Source organism: Helianthus annuus, chromosome 16 (genome assembly GCF_002127325.2).
Source record: "Helianthus annuus cultivar XRQ/B chromosome 16, HanXRQr2.0-SUNRISE, whole genome shotgun sequence".
Classification (NCBI taxonomy): Eukaryota; Viridiplantae; Streptophyta; class Magnoliopsida; order Asterales; family Asteraceae; genus Helianthus; species Helianthus annuus.
Genome location: NC_035448.2, coordinates 3009422 through 3029182, shown reverse-complemented (window position 1 = coordinate 3029182; position 19761 = coordinate 3009422). Strand labels below are relative to the sequence as shown.

Genomic DNA, 19761 nt, shown 5'->3' with positions numbered 1-19761 from the left:
GGCCATTGTCGGGTCGTTGACGACGTCGGATTTTCTAGTGAAATGGCTGATTTTTGTTTGCAATTTTTTTTGAAAACGGCGGGTGTTTTGATAAGTGATAAGTGAACGGGTATATATAGTGGGGTAAATGTGTGCAACGGTAAAAGTTAAACGGCTTTTGAGTTTCCATTTTTTTTACGGATGCATCGGTCAAGTATCGGGGGAGCGTCAGGGTCAAGCCTCAGAAGCGTCGTCCATGCCTCGGAAGAGTCGTCCAGGTCTCGGAAACGTCGGCTAGGCCTCGAAAACGTACCCATGGACGCATTAAAAAAATTATGGTTATTATGCGTCGGTGACTGTCGCAATTTCGTAACGGAACGGACGCTTCAACATTAGACACGTGTCGCTTGAAAGGGAACGGATGCTTCAACGTGACAGGCGGATGCTTCCGAAGAGAGGACCTTCCAAGGACGCAGAAGGTGACAATTTTGCAAATGCACTTGGTCAAAAGACATTTTGATAATTTTCCCTTTATCTTTTCTCATTAGAGAAACTTTTACTACAAGTGATACATTCACATGAATATTAGAGACAACAATAATTCTATTGTTTTGGGGTTTTTAAATTTAATTTATTTTTGTAGCTTGCCATTATCTGGTTTGTATTTTGTGAATATGTTTCTTCTTATATAACGATTCAGGATTTTTGTACAATGTTAGTTTCTAATTCAGGATTTTATAGTTATATGGTGTCCTTGCATTTCAATTAAATATGCTAGCTTTAGGGTTGGTTGATGAGTTGGTGTTGTCTTATATAATTGTTATTCTCGATATATTATGTAGAATTTATAAAAGCTAATTTCACACCCATATTGCAACCGAAAGCAAAAACCCAACAATATGAGGTTGTGATACACTCAAAAGAATATCGACATGTGTTTTACATCGATCGAAAACGATATAAACTAATACTCGTAACCTCCCGATTGTACCAATACTTAAGTCCATGCGTAATGGGTATTATAGGGGCATAAAAGAGTTTAATGACACCCTCATCACCATCCCCGTGGGCATTATAAGGGCATGAAGAGGGAGGGACATTTCTAGAATAATGCCCAAATAAAAGAAAAAAATGGAAAGTATTGAATGAAATGGTCATTAACCGTTACACGTTTCATGAAGGGGTGTTATGATGTTGATGTGGCGAAAAACGCCCCTTAAGACTGTGGGGTATGGTGGGGTTTGGGTTGGGCTTGGGTTGGGGCATGAGTTGACACGTGGAATAGGAGCCCCCCCACCGCCTAGTGACGTGTCCGCAGGGTATGGCGGGGCTTGTGTTGGGTGCACCGCGTGGCAGATTATTAAAAAAAATTACAAAAAATTTATAAAATTCACACAACATTTATAAAAAAAACCTAAAATTTCATTAAAATTTTAAAAATTACATAATCCAAAAAATTACATAATACCTAAAAATTACAAAATAAAAACCTAGAGCGTTAGATAAACTTCAAAAAGGGCGATCTTGTCGAACGCCTTTCGCTCCTTGCCTAGAAATTCAATATTCGCCACCGCCACCCGATCCGTGTGGCTTAAATCGTCGCTTGGAACGGCTTCGTAGTAAGCCTTGAAACGATCGAGCTTGGGCCGTAGCTCGCGCCATTTATGTTGGCACGCGTTGAGGTTGTGGCGGTCGTGACAGACGTTATGTTTGTAGGTTGCGAATGCTTCTGGCCAATATCGTGTTTGGCCGGGTTGCCGAGCCTTCATAGCGTCAAGGACGTTTGTAACGAGAGCCAATTCTTCTCCGTGGGTCCAAGATGCCATCTTCTTCGGGTTGGGGTAGCGGTGGATAGTGACGGGTTTGGAAGTGGGGTAGCCGGTGGATAGCGACGATTTGGAAGTGGGGTAGCCGGTGGATAGCGACGGGTTTGGGATGGGGTAGCCGGTGGGGTTGGGGGTTATTTATAGGGGATGTTGGGACCGCCATGGCGGTTTGTGGTAGCCAAACGGTTTGAATTTAAAATTCAAACTTTCAAATGGTCAAAATGGCCGCTATGAGATGGCGGGGTCAGCGAATAGAAGGCAGCCAACTAGGATGTCACCCCCGCCCCACGCCCGGCTTGAAACCCAATCCCCAAGGGCCACGCCCCAACCCAAGCCCACCCGGGGTGGTGGCTTGGGCGTTTTCCCTCAACCCACGCCCCAACCCAAGCCCCATACCCCATAGTCAAAGAGGCATTAACCATTATCCATGGTCTAATAATTACACAATATTTACCAAAATACATGCCTAATTGTATGTGAGTGAGAGGGAAGAGAAAGAATAAAGGAGAGAGAAATGGTGTTTTATGTTTTGTGAGTGGGTAAAAGAGAGAAAGAGCGGGGACAACATCAGGGAGGTGAGGTGGCACCCTCCCCTTCGGGGAACACAGCTCCCCGTTCGAATATTGATGCACACAGGAACTCATCCCCGCTATCCATTTTCGACCGTTGGAATGTTGTAGCCGTTGAACGGTCACAAAAACAAAAAAGAAATAAATTAATTAATTATTAAAAACTTATTTAAACTATTTCTCCATTTAAAAATATCACACAACTCGCTTTTCTAATCTCTTTAACCAATCTTCATTTTATACAAAAAAATCATGGATCCACGCCGACTGAACCCGCCTCCATTCTTTCCCAGAACACCCACTACTCCCTCGGCCCAACCCCTACTCGTATGCCCCACGACACCGATGGATCACTATTCGTTTGGCGGTTTTAGTCAAGACCAAAACGCGTGACTCAAACCGAACCCGAGCACGATTTCGTTTCTTTAGGCATATACGATGATGTTATACCCGAAACGGAACCACAAAGGCTATGAAAGGGAGAAGATGAGCACAGTGAGGAAACCAATCACAAGCACAAGAAGAGGGAAGCTAGAAGGCGAAAAAAAAAACATGAAAGGGTGTGTTATAAGATCATGTCCTTTGCCACGATGGAGGGGAGGAGCCTTTTGAGGTGTTAATAGGGGGGGGGGGCATGATGTAGACCACGGTCGTGAAGGAAGGATTGTGAGCCCTAAGGTTTTTCAATCACCCAATTTAACTATTTTTTAATTTTATTTTTAAAATTTGAATATTATTTAATGGGTGATGGATAGTGGAAACTTGTGAAGCCATTACATACTAAATGTAAAAGAAAAATGAATAAGAAGTCATGTCTACGTGGCAGTGATGTGACAGTTACTTTTTAACGTGCTAATAAAAAGTTACGAAACAATACCACACATGGTCTAATAATCTAATTTTAGTCGTAATGAAGGGACGCTCAAATTCATAACAATAGCAATAAGACTGGTGGGTGTGGGCGTGGGTTTTGGGTGTTTTGGCCCTTTAACACCGGGTGCTCCACCACAGGTTGGCGTTTTGGTCAGCGTTGCCCACTTGGCGTAGAGATTCTGCATGGCGTGGGGCGGGGGCTGGGTGACACGCGGGCTGTGGTTGGCTGGTTCAATGTAGGCTTTTTTTAATTTTCTTTGTAGTTTTTTAAAAAAAATCCACATGGTTGGTCATGCCCAGCTAAGCGACGCCCCACAACACCCCTATTTTTGAGTATTAGCTTGAGAATTCTACCCTCACTACGTGTTAAGAAATGCCCCCAACCCAAGCCCCTCCACACCCCATAGTCTAATTTGAAGACTAAAATAAAGGATTAAAGGGTAGTTTTTAAATTATCAAATCTGTTATCTAATTTTAAAATTTAATGGCACTAACAAGCCCATGGACCATCTTAAAAGTAAGAAAGCAAACAATGCCAATGAAAACAATAAAAAAATCTAATAAATATAAAGTTTAGAGATCAACCCGTGATATTCACTAAACTTTGGAGAACATCTATATAATATACTCTTTAAGCTTTTAGTTGAGGAACTTTAAATAAAGACATATAGGCACAACAAGGCAAGTATAAATTATGTGTTTTACAATCTACAATCTCTCAAACTCACTCCACCAAATCCAAAAGGGATTCTTGTAACATCCATTTGTTTCTTTTACCTTTTTCTTTAATAATATATCCATATATTTGTTAATATCATATTCCTAATGTTACTTTAAAGGGGAGAAAAAGTTGTGATGCTATTTTTACAACTTTGCATCTTTCTCATTTTCTTACACACTTCGTTTCATTGAGAGATCTATAATTGCAAGTAATAACACTACGTTCCGTTAGCTGAATGCTAAAAACATTCACAGTAGGTTTCTTTTCTTTATTGGTCGTTAGCTAAATGCTAAAATCATTCACAATAGGTTTCTTTTCTGTATCGGTATAATTTAATTAAAAACCATCATTCCAAAAAAGAAATGTTCATTTTCTAAAAGTCTTCCACATCTCATTCCTTAGCCTTATCATTTTATGATTAATCGTTAGGAATCCTAGCGATCTAGTGGTATGGTGTCCTTCAAATCATTACAAATACAAGGTAAATGTGGAATTAAGGTATACAATAAATTTGGAGTTAAAGAGAAAAAAGGTTCTATGTTTTATTTCCATAAATTTTATGGTTAAAGATAAGGTTTAAGAAATTTGATGTGGCCTTTTTTTTATTCAAACCTTATTTATATTCAAACCTTATTTTTTTCCATTATAATTTAAGCACATGATATCTATATCTATATCTATATAATAAAATAAACTATTGAGGGACACGTGTCATTCATTAAAGACATATTTTTTGAGTTTATTTCTTTTATTAACTTTTTCTTATATTTTTATCACTTATTAATAATAACTATTTAGTATTTTATTGATAACACACACAATTCTTACCTATTAGAGCATTCACATCCAACCCCCCAAATTATGTGAGAGGGGGGTTTTATTTTATTAAAAATGGTTGTAGGTGGTTGTAAGTGGTTGTGAGTGGGATAACAGAGAAAATGTTGGTGTTCATCTGTAAATTTGGGAGACACCTCACCTTTATAATTTTTTAATATATTTTGAAAATGGTTGTGAGTGGAAGAAAAAGAAAATGTAATGATAAAGGTATTAAAAGTTATTATTTAATTGAAAATAAGAGAGAAAAATAGTGATTTTTAATGTAATATAGGGTAAAAATAAGGGGTTGGGTGTGAATACTCTCAAGAAATTTAAAAATAAATAAAATGTTATAACTTTTATAATAAGGGGTTGGGTGTGAATGCTCTTAATAAATTAAAGAAAAACAAAATAAAATGTTATAACTTTTATAATACACAAGTTTATAATCTAATAATAATCTAATAAGAAATAAATAAAAAAATAGTAAAATGTTATAATATATAAACAGTACATCAAAGTTCATTTTTCTCAAAAATGTATCTTGACGATTGTGTGTGTTAGTTAGGGCTGTAAACGAACCGAACGTTCAGCGAACAGTTCGTGAACCGTTCGGCGGGAAGTTCGTTTATGTTCGTTCGTTTAATAAACGAACGAACATGAACAAGAAATTTCGTTCGATTAGTTAAATGAACGAACATGAACAGAGGTCTCGTTTGTTCGATTGTGTTCGTGAACGTTCGGTAAGGCGTTCGTGAACGTGTTCGTGAACATTCGTTGATTTGCGTTCGTTTATGTTGGTATGTTTGTGTTTTAATTGAAGATCATTGTACTTTCTTATATTTTGTTTGTACTTTTCATATTATTAAACTTTTATCTATTTTATTTCCCTAACAATTAAACTAGGAAACCCACTTTTACCTTGTTTATGCACCATTTCCCTTTCATTTCTCATTGTTTACATCTACGAAGACAATCGACCTTCGTTCCACAATATGGGATTCAAGTTCGAGTGCTACTCTGTGGGCCATCTATCTTTATCCTTCGTCGCATTCACCAAATTTATTTGTGTTCGTTTGTGTTCATGAACCGTTCGCGAACACGCTCATTTCCTTAATGAACGAACACGAACATAAAATCTCGTTCGGTAAGTGTTCATCAACCGTTCGTGAACACATTTATTTCCTTAACGAACAAACACGAACAAGGCCTTGTTCGTGTTCGTTCGGTTCGTTTAGAACCCTAGTGTTAGTTGATGCAACACACGGGTTTTTAAAGATGTTACTTTTTTATTAGTTAATATATAAAAACATATTTAATCAACTTGTGTAATACACGAGATTAACCTAGTATATACCAATACTAATTGCGAATGCTCTAATTGTGACTAGAAGTATATGGGCCTAAAAGCCCATTTTGATTCATGCTAAAACTCATAATGATCTTGAGCTAATTGTGTACAATAAAATTTGTTAGGTTTTTAAAATATAAATTTGTGTTTGACACGTTAGAATGTGCAATCCCTCAAAGTCACTCCACCAAATCCAAAAGGGATTCTTGTAAAATCCGTTTGTTTCTTTTACCCTTTTCCTTTTATACTATACCCATATATTTTGTAAATATCAGATTCCTAGTGTTACTTTAAAGGGAAGAAAGGATGTGATGCTATTTTTACAACTTTGTATCTTTCTCATTGTTTTTTTCAAGCTTCGTTTTACGTACAGATATATTATTGCAAGCAATAAGAATACGTTCCGTTACCTAAATGCTAACTATGTACCATAAGTATATGCCTATATGGGCCTAAAAGCCCATTTCAATCCATGCCAAAACCCACAATGGACTTAAGCTAATTGTGTGGTGCGAAGAATTTGTTAGGTTTTTTTCATGTAAACATATGTGCTTTATATGGATTAAAAAGACCATATCTTACTCATACCATTTTTTGGTATTTATTCCCTAAACAATTTATAATCATGATTGGTTTTGAGTTCAGGTTTCCTATCTACTATGGGTGAGCAAAAACCGGGTATACCCTGACAAAACCGAAAAACCAACCCAAAAAATACCCGAGACAAAACCAACCCTAACATAGCATGCCGGTCTTAATATCCTTAGAAAAAAAAAACATAAGGAAGACAGAGAAAATAACACCTTAAAACACGTTACCATGGTGATCAAAAGTATAACAGACGAACTGGAGTTACCCTTTGACGTGTATAAATTTTATAATGAAACCCGAAGTTTTTGCAATTTAGATCATTAGCTATTCAACTAAACTCCAATTTATCTTTGTGTTTCCATACATATTTATTCTGTTATTCCTATCAACAGGAGCGGACCTACCTACTTGGGTGGGTGGGCGGCTGCACCCCTTAAAAAAAGTATTAGGGTTAAATTTCGCGTAAAATCTCGAACGCACCCCTTGAAAATTTTCAAGCGCACCCCTTGGAAATTTTCGACCGCCCCCTTTAAAAAAAACTTATGAATTTAAAATAAATGTAACCATTGATTTTTATTAAAATATAACCTAGTGTATATAGTTATTCTTTAACCACTTTACTTAACAATTTACCCAATAACTTTCACTTAACAATTTAGCAATTAGCCCACTAAACATTCCATTGTAACCCAAGCCCAATTAACCCAACCAATTAAATTTGAAGTTAAATAAAATAACCCAACCCAACCACCCCTTCCAATTAATTCTCCCACTCTCCCTCTTCTGATCGCTCAGCGACCGACGCATGAAAGTAGTCAACAGGCACGACAACAGCGATTGCATTCTCAACGGAAAAGCTTGATTCCGGCCACCCCACCACCTGGAATATAAAATTTAACGAGGTACCTTTGTTTTTCTTTTGTTTTATGTGGTTTTTAGGAGAGATAGAGTTATAGAGATTTTTTGAAATTTTATGTGTTTTGATTATTTTTTTTGGTGTTCTAGACTTTACTAGCATGATTTTGTTGTTTTGATGTTTTTTTTTTGTTGTTCTAGAGTTTACTAGGGTTGAAAATTATGGATCGATTTATATGTGATAGAAACTATGAGTAGGGAAGTTTTGGCGAGATTTCTCATGAGGAACCATTAGAAAAGTAACTCTAGATGATGTTTTGCATAGATTTCAAAAAATAAAAACCTGTATAGCACAATTTTGAACATGTTAATAATGACGTTTGATGTGTTTTTGATGGTTATATAAATTTTAGTTTGATGTTCTTTTGTTTTACATCACCCGATCCGATGAACCGATTCTTTTATATATACCTAAGGGCCTAAAATTTTTAAAAATATTCTTCACCCTCATTGAAAAATTCCTGAGTTCGCCACTGGATATCAACTCGAGTTTGATAATGGTTTATTTTGGAAGAACAGTTGATTCACTTTATTTTGCAAAAACAGTTATTCCTGTATGAGCCAAAGCATATCACTTTATTCTGATTCACTTTGTCATGTTTCACACTTGCTCCGTCAGAAATGGGACCTACCTGAGGTCCTACAACTAATTGTTTCTTTTATCATTATTTGGTGGTAATATTCATGTTCTTCTATCTGAGGAGTAGTTCTTTTTTTCCTTGAAACCTTTTAGTTGAGACTTGAGATAGGATTTGAATAGGTAGATAAACATCTAACTAGGCATCTACAAATTACGTGTTTGACACATTGAATTTGCAATCCACCTTTAACTCACTCAAGGAAAAGAAGAGAGGAGGAAAGTGGTTCACTGGAGTTTGTCTCTCGAAAATGGTTATTATCTTGAAGGTCATTTTCTCTATTTTATTTCATGGTATTAAAGCCAACAAACAAGAGAATTAGGGTGTTAAAAAAAGAACCCCAAACCTGCTTGTTTAGAGAATAAAACTGTTCCTGTCTGCTTTTTCTTTTTTGATTGATTTTATGACCGATAGAAATGAAAACTTTTTATTAGATGCCCTATACCCACCCTCTTTGGTAGATCCTAACACGAATTATGTACACTACACAACGAGGATCACAATCCTTGATATAGTTTGGATAATCCAAAGAGATTCTTGTAATGTTCCTTTTATGCCATCTTATACCTTTTCCATTATAATATACTTATGTTATAATAGATTCCCAATATTACTTGTAAGGAAAGAAAAGGACGTGATGCTATTTTCACAACTTTGCATCTTTCTTATTTTCTTACACACGGTTCTTTTGACAGGGATACTGATAATCGTAAATAATATCAAAATGACAATATGTTACGTCAGGTTATGTGTATCGGGAATTTATGGGCCTAAAAGACCATATCAATTTTTTTATATCAAAATATAACACCTTTTTACTAAAATTACGAAGGTATTATTAGATAAATACACTTATATATGATTAATTAATCTAGATAGTGTGACAAATGTTATTAGTATTAATATAGGTTAAGTATGCAGCGGTTTTAATACCCGGCTGCAAGTATATGTATTAAACATCCTGTATATTTTTCATTTTATCAATTCATATCCGTATGAACATAATCTTCATTCTCTCAAAACCCTATAAACCCTAGAAACGCTAACAAAGTGGTATCAGAGCCACACGAATCGATCAATCATACACTTTCGAATACAGATCTCTGTTTCTGATTATATTCCAACAATGAATCCTGCAACCGGTATTCAATCGCAAATTCCAAAACTTTCTGGGCAGAATTACTATCACTGGCATATCCAGATGAGGGTTTTATTGGAATCTCAAGACTTATGGAACATAGTAGAAGACGGGTTTCAAGCATTAGGAACGAATCCGTCAGAAGATGCGCTCGCTGCACATCGGGAATCAACAAAGAAAGACAGAAGGGCTCTACATATCATATTCCAGTCGGTAAATGAAACAGTGTTTGAACGTATCGCTATGGCAAAAACATCAAAAGACGCATGGATCACGCTGCACAAATCTTACAGGGGTGAAAATCGCGTCAAAACGGTAAAATTACAAACTTTAAGATGTAGTTTTGATACGTTAAAAATGAAAGAGGGTGAAACCGTAGAAGATTATTTCAATAGAACAACCTTAATTGTAAATCAATTAAGAATGAATGAAGAACAAATAAGCGAACAGCGTGTAGTAGAAAAGATACTACGAAGTCTGACTCGGAATTTCGAATCTGTGGTCATTACCGTGGAAGAAACAAAAGATTTGGAGAGTATGTCCACCGAAGAACTCATGGGCATACTCCAATCTCACGAACTACGGATGAAACTGTATGAAGATGTTCCCATGGAACATGCATTTCAGATGCAAAACTTAAACACAGACAGATCCGGACAGAATGTGAAGGGACGGGGCAAGAATAAAAGTAGATCTTGGGGCTCTATAAGATGTTTTAATTGTCAGAAACTTGGTCATACGGCCAAGTTTTGTCCGAAAAAGGATGTAAACGAAAGATCTGACAATGCTCTAATTCATAAGGAAGATGAATTAGACGAGCAACAAGATGACACCATGTTTATGATCTTAAACATGGAAGAGGCGATTAAGGAAGATTGCTGGTACTTAGACAGCGGGTGTAGCAATCATATGACAGGTAACAAAGGCCTGTTCGTAAAATTAGACGAATCACTTCAAAAGGAAGTGAGAACGGGGGACGATAAACGATTAGAAGTTCAAGGAATCGGAGAAGTAATGATATCTATAAAAGGTCAGAAAAAGAAGGTTCAAAACGTATTCTATGTGAAGGGATTAAAACACAACTTATTAAGTGTGGGTCAATTGCTACAAAAAGGTTACAAAGTAGAGTTTATGAAGGAACGGTGTACCATCAAGGATACGAATGATCGTACAATAGGAATCATTAAAATGACAAACAATAAAATGTTTCCTTTGAACCCTGAAAATGATATATCATTAGCACTATCAATGACGACAACTGATTACTCTACTCTGTGGCATGAACGTTTTGGACATGTAAACTATGACACCTTGATTGAAATGGGAAATAAAGAACTAGTACGAGGCATACCAAGAATCACAAAAGGCTCAACTATTTGTGAAGGGTGTGTTTCGGGCAAACAGGCTAGAAAGCCATTTCCAAAGAAGTCAACTTGGCAAACAGATAAACCTTTGCAGATAATTCATACCGATATATGTGGCCCTATGAAAACGGAGTCCATTGGTGGATGTAAGTACTTTATTACATTTATTGATGATTTCACACGGAAAACATGGGTTTACTTCCTCAAGTTAAAATCAGAAGCTCTAAGTTACTTCAAACAATTTAGAGCACTTGTGGAAAAGCAATCGGATCTTAACATAAAAACACTAAGATCTGATCGGGGAGGTGAATACTGTAGTATAGCATTCCAAGATTATTTAAAGATGAATGGAATACATCACCAACTAACGAATAGCTATACCCCTCAACAAAACGGGGTAGCGGAACGGAAGAATAGAACTTTGATGGAACTTAGTCGAAGTATGATAAATATGAAGGGTTTACAAAATAGTTATTGGGCAGAAGCTGTAGCTTGTTCCACTTATATTTTGAACCGAACAGTAACGAAAACTCGACCTAGTGTGACTCCATATGAAGCCTGGAATGGACGGAAACCGAATGTGGAACACTTCAGAGTGTTCGGATGCTTAGCATATGTTCATGTACCGAAACAACTTCGAAGCAAGCTAGATATCAAGACCGAAAGAACTGTATTTGTAGGTTATAGCACAAATACAAAAGGGTATAAGTTATATAATCCTTTAACCAATAAGATTATAATTAGCCGAGATGTCATTTTTGACGAAAATAAAGCCTGGACATCTGAATCCGAACCAACATCAACTCCGTTTTTGATGGACAATGGTGAAAATTCAACTACAACGCCTCCGTTAAATCCAGAACCTATGCAGGTAAGTTCTGATAGACACAATGACACTGTCGGAAATTCTGAAATAGAAGGAATAAGTGAAAACTCTACGGAAGGACAAGCATCAAGTTCAGTCCATGAAATTCAACACAATGATGAATCATCTACAGACTCAGAAAACGAAGTGATCAATACTCGAAGTATAGGAAGTATCTACAGAAACTCACGAGAACTTACTGAAGAAGAGGTGTCACAAAAGTATGCTAGAAATCAAACGGTCAATTTCGTTCTGTATACTAACGCAGACCCAATATCTTATGAAGAAGCAAGTAAAGAGGTTAAATGGCAAGAAGCAATGGACAAAGAAATGGAATCCATATACAAAAATCAAACGTGGGAATTAGTAAATCCTCCGATGAATCAAAAACCGATAGGTGTAAAATGGATTTATAAGACTAAGTTTGATGAGCATGGGAACGTAGACAAATACAAAGCAAGATTAGTAGTAAAAGGGTATAACCAAAAGTATGGAATAGACTATCAGGAAGTCTTCGCTCCTGTGATTCGGTTTGAAACGGTCAGACTAGTTCTAGCTCTAGCTGCAAGGAATGACTGGTATCTACACCAAATGGATGTAAAAACGGCCTTTCTCAACGGAAACTTAAGTGAACAAGTATATGTAGAACAACCCAAGGGATATGTCATGAAAGGAGAAGAAGAAAAGGTATGTCTTCTCAAACGTGCACTGTATGGACTAAAACAGGCTCCTAGAGCGTGGTACAGTCGAATCGACAACTACTTTAAGTTACACGGATTCAAAAGATGTACATATGAACATACCTTATACTTAAAGGACACCAATGAAGGAAAATTGGTGATATGTTTGTATGTGGATGATTTAATCATAGCCAGCAACTCTATGAACCTAATTAACTCCTTCAAAAGTATGATGAAGAAAGAATTTGAGATGACTGATATGGGAAAACTACATTATTTTCTTGGTATGGAAGTTACATATGAAAATGGAAACATAATTCTTTCCCAAAGAAAATACATGCGAAACTTATTAGATAAGTATAGAATGACAAGTTGTAATTCAGTCTCCACTCCCATGGAATATGGAATAAAATTGTCAAAAGATGATTCGGAAGTATTTACTGATGAAGGAACATATCGAAGCCTTGTTGGAAGTCTCATGTATCTCACTAACACCAGACCAGATATAACATACGCGGTAACAAAAATCAGTAGGTTCATGGAACATCCAAAGAAAAGCCACTGGGAAGCAGGAAAGCGAATACTCAAGTATATTAAAGGAACAATAAATCAAGGTGTCACCTATTCGAAGGGTGGACAAGGAAAATTAGTGGGTTTTAGTGACAGTGATTATGCAGGAAATGTAGATGACAGTAAAAGCACCTCAGGTCATGTATTTCTTCTAGGGTCAAGTCCGATCTCCTGGCAATCTAAGAAACAGAAAGTTGTGGCGTTATCATCAACAGAAGCAGAATATATGGCTTTATCTTTAGCCGGATGTCAAGCAATCTGGATAAAAGGTATTCTTGATGAAATTCAAGGAAAAACAGAATATCCAATACCAATTTATTGTGACAACAAGTCCACAATATGTCTTGCAAAAGATCCTGTTTACCATGGCAAGAGCAAACACATTAGAGTTAAGTATCACTTTATTCGAGACTTAATCAAGAAAGAAGAAGTAGAAGTGTTGTTCTGTGCAACGAAAGATCAAACTGCAGATATCATGACTAAAGCACTGCAAAATAAAGATTTCTCCAGACTGAAGGCTCGTCTCAATATGGAAACTATCTAGCTTACGGGAGGGTATTAGATAAATACACTTATATATGATTAATTAATCTAGATAGTGTGACAAATGTTATTAGTATTAATATAGGTTAAGTATGCAGCGGTTTTAATACCCGGCTGCAAGTATATGTATTAAACATCCTGTATATTTTTCATTTTATCAATTCATATCCGTATGAACATAATCTTCATTCTCTCAAAACCCTATAAACCCTAGAAACGCTAACAGGTATTTTATTATCTTGGGTTAATATCAACTGCTACCCTTTATGATGTGCCATTTTGCCAGAGAATTTATCGGATATGGTATGCAGATTCATTAAAGTCAGATGTACAGACAGATCTTCTTTGGTGTGTAGCTGTTTTTGTATGTGGCAAATCTACCATCAAAAGTAAACATGTTAACGAAAAAAAAAATACCAAAATCAACATTGACTTTTAATTCTGCTATTTACTTGCAATTTGGATCATAATCTTTGTGTTCACATGCATATTTATTTGGTTATTCCTTTGTGTAATCAGTACATATATTATGATTGTCCTTCATTGTTACATGACAAAAATTAACAAAAACGTATATTTTTGTTATTATGATCATTGTTACATGACAAAAAAACTAACAAGAACATTGAACAGTAATAGTTGTAGTAATCTGACATCAAAATAATGGAACAGGGGTTGAGAAGTCATCTTCATATTGGATTGTAGGCCACAACGGGTTTATTTTCATTGGTCCTGAATCACTACCCGTATCTCATTTTAACCGACACACCCCAATTTGGGAATCAAAATAATGAATGTGTATAAAAATGTATTACAAAAGTGAACACATAACGTTAGGTACTAATAGAATGTGATTTTAAGCCTACAAATAACGTTAATACCCCCAAACGTTATAAAATGAAAAGTTAATACCCTAGAATGTGATTTTAAACTATTAGTACCTAAGTATGTTATTTTGTGCAAACCACAGGTACTAACTATGTAATTAACTCTATTTAAAGAGAAAATACAAGTATGAATTATTCCTATCGAAACATATCCATCACACTTGTCTATTAGAAAAAGTTTTTGATTATATGGGATTGATTTTATGCTTTCTTCTTTTTTTTATACTATTTCTCTCTCTTTTATAAAAGACAGGTTCAGTATAAATGTTGTGATAAACTTGAGTTTAAACTTTACCGCTCAAATGTTCAAATGAATAATAGAATAAGCCAACACCAATTAATCTTACAAGAAAATATATGAAGCTAGGAATTTATGTTTATGAGATGATTTACACCTACTATTACAGAATTAGAGATATCTTATAACTTTACTTTAATGTGTTACAAGTTTACAATTAGATTATGTGTTGTGTGCTTGGAATGAGGTTCTAATGGAGCTTTAAGATGGAAAAGTGCTACAACATGATGTCACGTAGATGACATGTCGTTTTATGAAATGTGAGGTTGAGGTTGAGGTAACTAAATATGATTTGTTGTATATAAAAGACAAATTAATTGGTGCCCCACGCCCCTAGTTAACCCACACCCAAAGAGTTAAAGCCCCATTAAATCCCTTATGTTATGGTGTTGGGTCTCTAAAAGCTAATGATGTGGCAAGGTGCGCCAACACATCTAAACCCACAACACATGGCCTTACATAGAACATTTTATATGTGGGGAAGATAAATCTCACATGGTTGCTTATTTGTCAAGTTACTTTGCTTTACATTTTGTCTATAAATTGCCTATACGATCCGTATTGAATTGTCAAAGTGTGCGGATAGATATCGCGGTGTGCCAATAGAATCCCCCTTATTCTTATTGGTGTTACAAGTTTACAATTACATGTTGGGAAGATTAATCTCATATGTTGCTTATTTGTCAAACTGTGCGGATAGATATCCCGGTGATTGATTCACTTTGTCGTTGTTTACGAATTACGCTCAATCGGTCAGAAGTGGGACCTACCTGAGGTACTACGACCTCATATCCAGGCGTGGTGGCAGATACTTCTCCAACAAATATTAAACTTCACAACTCAACAAATATAACACCTAATGGTTTCTTTCATCGTAATTTGATAACAACCAATTGTTTCTTTCATCGCTCAATGCTCATCTTTATTTTAAAACTCACACAGACATTTTGTCGAGCATGTGGTATGCATATGTTGAACACAGTTTCAAGATGTCAAAATTCGTTCAATTCTGCCAATAAAATCAAAGTTGTTTACCCATTTATTATCATCAAATTCCATCATTTATGGTTACATATAATCTTTGCTATGCAAAATCAATAATAAAGTACTAAAAAATGTAATCAAGAACACTGAATCTTGATATTGAATTGTAGGCCATCAGGTATGTTTTTACCCACCCAGTACACCCCAAAGGAACCGGGATAATTAACTTAAAACAAATAGATCCGTAAAGAAACATTAATGTTAGAGCCTATAATCCAGTACTGAAATGCAAACGCATAAGCAATAAGACAACTTACTCACATAGACATTTTGTTGAGCATGTGGTATGCATATGTTAAATAATACAATTTAGAGAGGTGGAAACTAGTTCAATTCAGCCAATAATCAAATTGTTTACCCATGTATTATCATCAAATCCAATAAGTTATGGCTACATATTATCTTCTCTATGCAAAATTAATCATATAAAGTGATAGGGTTAAAACCTTGGGGAAGAAGAAAGCTAAGAGATAGAAGGAAATTTGACTCAAATTCTGGTTGATTTCCATTCCATACGTAACCCAAATAAATAAATAAGAGACTTACATAAGACACCCCAAACTAAACCAAAATAACATCCTAATCCCTTGACTTAACAATAGTAATAAAACTAAAATAAATAAGATACGTAACAATAAAGTAGCTGAAAATGCAATCACCGGCCATGGTTGGAACTCATCAAGAACACTGAACAATAGTAGTAATCTCACATCAAAATAATGGAACAGGGGTTGAGAATTCGTCTTCATATTGGATTGTAGGCCAGAAAGGGTTTATTTTCATGGGTCGTGGCAGAATCCGGATTTAACCACAATGGAACAGAGGGGGTTGGAAATCAAAATAATGAACGTAAACTAACATGAATTACAAAATAGAACACATACTGTATTTAAGACATACGGACCAACAATTATATATGTTACTTACTCAGATGTCTCACTACAACAGTCATAATCAACTGCAAACTCACAAGTTAAACACTTAAAGATCATTTGGAATTGGAGTTTGTAACCACACTTGTGACATTCACCATCGTCTCGAATCCCTTGAACGAAAGAAAGGGGGTGTGGATGCACTTTACTATTCTCATATCTGCCCCCAAACTTCACATTTACAAACTCATAAACGCCTTTTTCATCAATGTCATATGTTTCATACTGAAGTATTGAGGGAGCACAAGCTATATGCATAGACTGCATACAATCATGACAGTGATAGAATGGATACTCAGGATTAAGTTCTCGCTCGCAAACTTCACAAAAATAGTCACTCTTATGGTTCTCAATCGGAAAGTAACTCAGCTTCATAGGATGCTTGTCACACTTGTTCCAAGTTGTCTCCGGTATAAACAAAGCACACTTGGCGTCTAGACGAAAATCATTACAAGTATGGCAAGAAAAATAATTCATATCTATACGCCCACAAATACGACAATTATCCGAAGCTCCGTGATATACCCTAGAAAGGAGGTGATTTGGGTGAGAAGTATGAGTGATTTCTTCTGGTAAGAAGGCGCAGTGAACGTCAATGATGAAGTAGTTGCAATCCATACAACAGTAGGCAAATCCATTACAAGGTAGCTTGCAAGCATCACAACTAAACACCCCAAAAAACTCACGAGGAGGGGCTTTTGAATGGAGAATCAGGGTGTGCTGTTGGTGAGCAAAGTGGCCATTCAATTTAGCAGGTAGCTGGGAGCACCACTCGTGGAGCACAAAGTTGCATTGCCCCTCACTGTCACACACGTAAATTGGGCCACTCGTAATTGGTCTGACACAGCCGTCGCACAAAAGTTGAATACTCTTCATTGGGTCATGATAGGATATTGATTTTTTTCTAGAAGAGGTGGGGACTGTGATATCCTCTAGAATTAGTGGGTGTTTATGAATAATACCTTGTGGTTTGTGGTAGATCTTGTTAGAAATTTCTAATGTACTTGATTCTTTTTTCTTAAAAAACAAGTGTTTTAGTATGCTGTAAGATGGATCAGGAAATGGAAGATGAAGAAGATAAGGATGCTCATCATCTTTGTAGTTTTTACTGCCTGTACCTGATGAAAACAACATTGTAATGTTAAATGGGCATAAACCAATAGCATATATAGAAAAAAAAAACTATAAACATATTAGGTAGGTAGTTAGGTCTACCTGGAGACTTGAAGATTGACATGAATGGCTCGTTTCTTGACGTTGCGCAAACTAGATGGGTATAGTATCTGCATTTCTCGCATTTATACATCCAAAGATTTGTTCTATAACTAAACCCATAACGACATACCCTACACCGTGGCAGGTTTTTAGATATTTGATCTTCGACTGGAAAGGAATAAGCAAGGTTGAGAGGATGGATATGGGAGAAGACATCATTAGTAGTATGTTGGATTTGCAACTTTTGTGGTAGAAAAGCACAATCACTATGAATCATTTTAGACCAGAGACAAATGGAACAATGATAGAAGTTCCCCTTATGTTCCTTCCCACATGCATCGCACTTGGCTAAAAGTTGTTTTGAGATGCAAATTAGTGGGTGTTTGTCGCTAGGATGGTGTATGACATTTTTTTGTAGCATTTTCGTACCACAATTTACATCAAATTGAAAAATACAACGATCACAACGATACCACAAATCTCCAGACTTATGATACCTACCACAAATTTTACAGTTCCAATCGTCCTCCTGGGTCCATCCGCCCTTCCAGTTCAAATGGGATGCCGATTGGGTGAGGTCAAGAGCATGACCAACCTCACAAACGTCTTCCAATCTTTGTGGAAGCTCTGCACAAAATTTATGAACAAAGTAATCACTACAATGACAACAAGAGTAGTAATACCTATGATACCACTTGATGTCTTCCCCACATCTGGAACACAAACATTGAAAGTCTTGGTTTGCAATTAAAACATCATCGTTCTCCTCCTCGTCGTCTTCAGACTCTGCTTCACGTTGCACTTGCTCCGACCACAAGTCTATAAGACTAAATGGATGTTCGTGTTCAAACATCATATTTTCTTTCATCATTTTCTAAGAAAAATAAAGTAGTAATAGAAGAAGAAATAGACACAAAATAAGAGAGAAAATCAAAGGAGATTTTAATAGTTTGGAAGATGGTACAATGGAAGATGAAAATATGAGGTAGCATTTATAGGCATAATACCTCTGATAATTAAAGAAATTGTAAAAATGCTAAAGCAAGGTATCTTATAAAGGGAAAATGAAGTTTGACTGAAGTCATGAATCATTCCAATTGAAACATGTCTATTACACTTGTATTACGTGGAAAGAAAAGGTTGTAATTAATTGATATTAATTTTGATGCTTTCTTCTTTTCTTTTCTTTTCTTTTCTTTTCTTTTCTTTTATTATTAGTTTGAAAAAAAAAAAACATAAGAATTTCTCTTTTCTCTTTAGAGAAACGTTTCCTACAAGTGATACGTTTAATATGACATTAATTCTATTGTTTTGGGGTTTTTAAATTTAATTTATTTTTGTAGCTTGCCATTATATGATTTGTATTTTATGAATATGTTTCTTCTTCTATAAAGATTCAGGATTTTTGTACATTGTTAATTTCTAGTTCAGGATTTTATAGTTATATGGTGTCCTTGCATTTCAATTAAATATGTTAGCTTTAGGGTTGGTTGATGAGTTGATGTTGTCTTATATAATTGTTATTCTCGATATATTATGTAGAATTCATAAAAGCTAGTTTCACACCCATATTGCAACCGAAAGCCAAAATCCAACATTATGAAGTTGTGATACACTCAAAAGAATATCGACATGTGTTTTAAATCGATCAAAAACGATATAAACTAATACTGGTAACCTCCCGATTGTACCAATACTGTAACCGTTGTTGTTCAGTCGGTATCAATTTAGTTCGTCATGACACTAGTACGTTACAGAGTGTTGCTATAGCGTATGATAAAAAAAAAACTATATTTTTCAATACAACTTCATTTTAAACATTATTCGGTCAAAATCGAAACGAAATTTGTATTGACAACCATAAAAACAAATATTGGTACAGTTACAGAAGTTGTTCAGACGGTATCAGTTCGGTTCGTCATGGTAATAAATAAAAAATCAATTAT

At 35.7% G+C, this 19761-nt stretch overlaps 1 protein-coding gene across 1 annotated transcript; it reads right to left on the bottom strand.

The window, feature by feature from the left end:
- Positions 1-16281: 16281 nt before the first annotated feature.
- Positions 16282-18751, bottom strand: LOC110917814. Its single transcript, XM_022162259.2, has 2 exons — positions 17816-18751; positions 16282-17718 (listed from the first exon to the last, which is right to left on the bottom strand). Exons 1-2 carry the CDS (start codon positions 18684-18686, stop codon positions 16592-16594), a joined length of 1998 nt encoding a protein of 665 aa, XP_022017951.1. The 5' UTR covers positions 18687-18751; the 3' UTR covers positions 16282-16591.
- Positions 18752-19761: the final 1010 nt, after the last annotated feature.

Coding starts and splice junctions, on each gene's coding strand:
- LOC110917814 (XM_022162259.2), bottom strand. CDS start 18,686: ATGATGAAAGAAAATATGATGTTTGAACACGAACATCCATTTAGTCTT. Junction 17,719..17,815: donor GTCAATCTTCAAGTCTCCAG/GTAGACCTAACT, acceptor TGTTTTCATCAG/GTACAGGCAGTAAAAACTAC.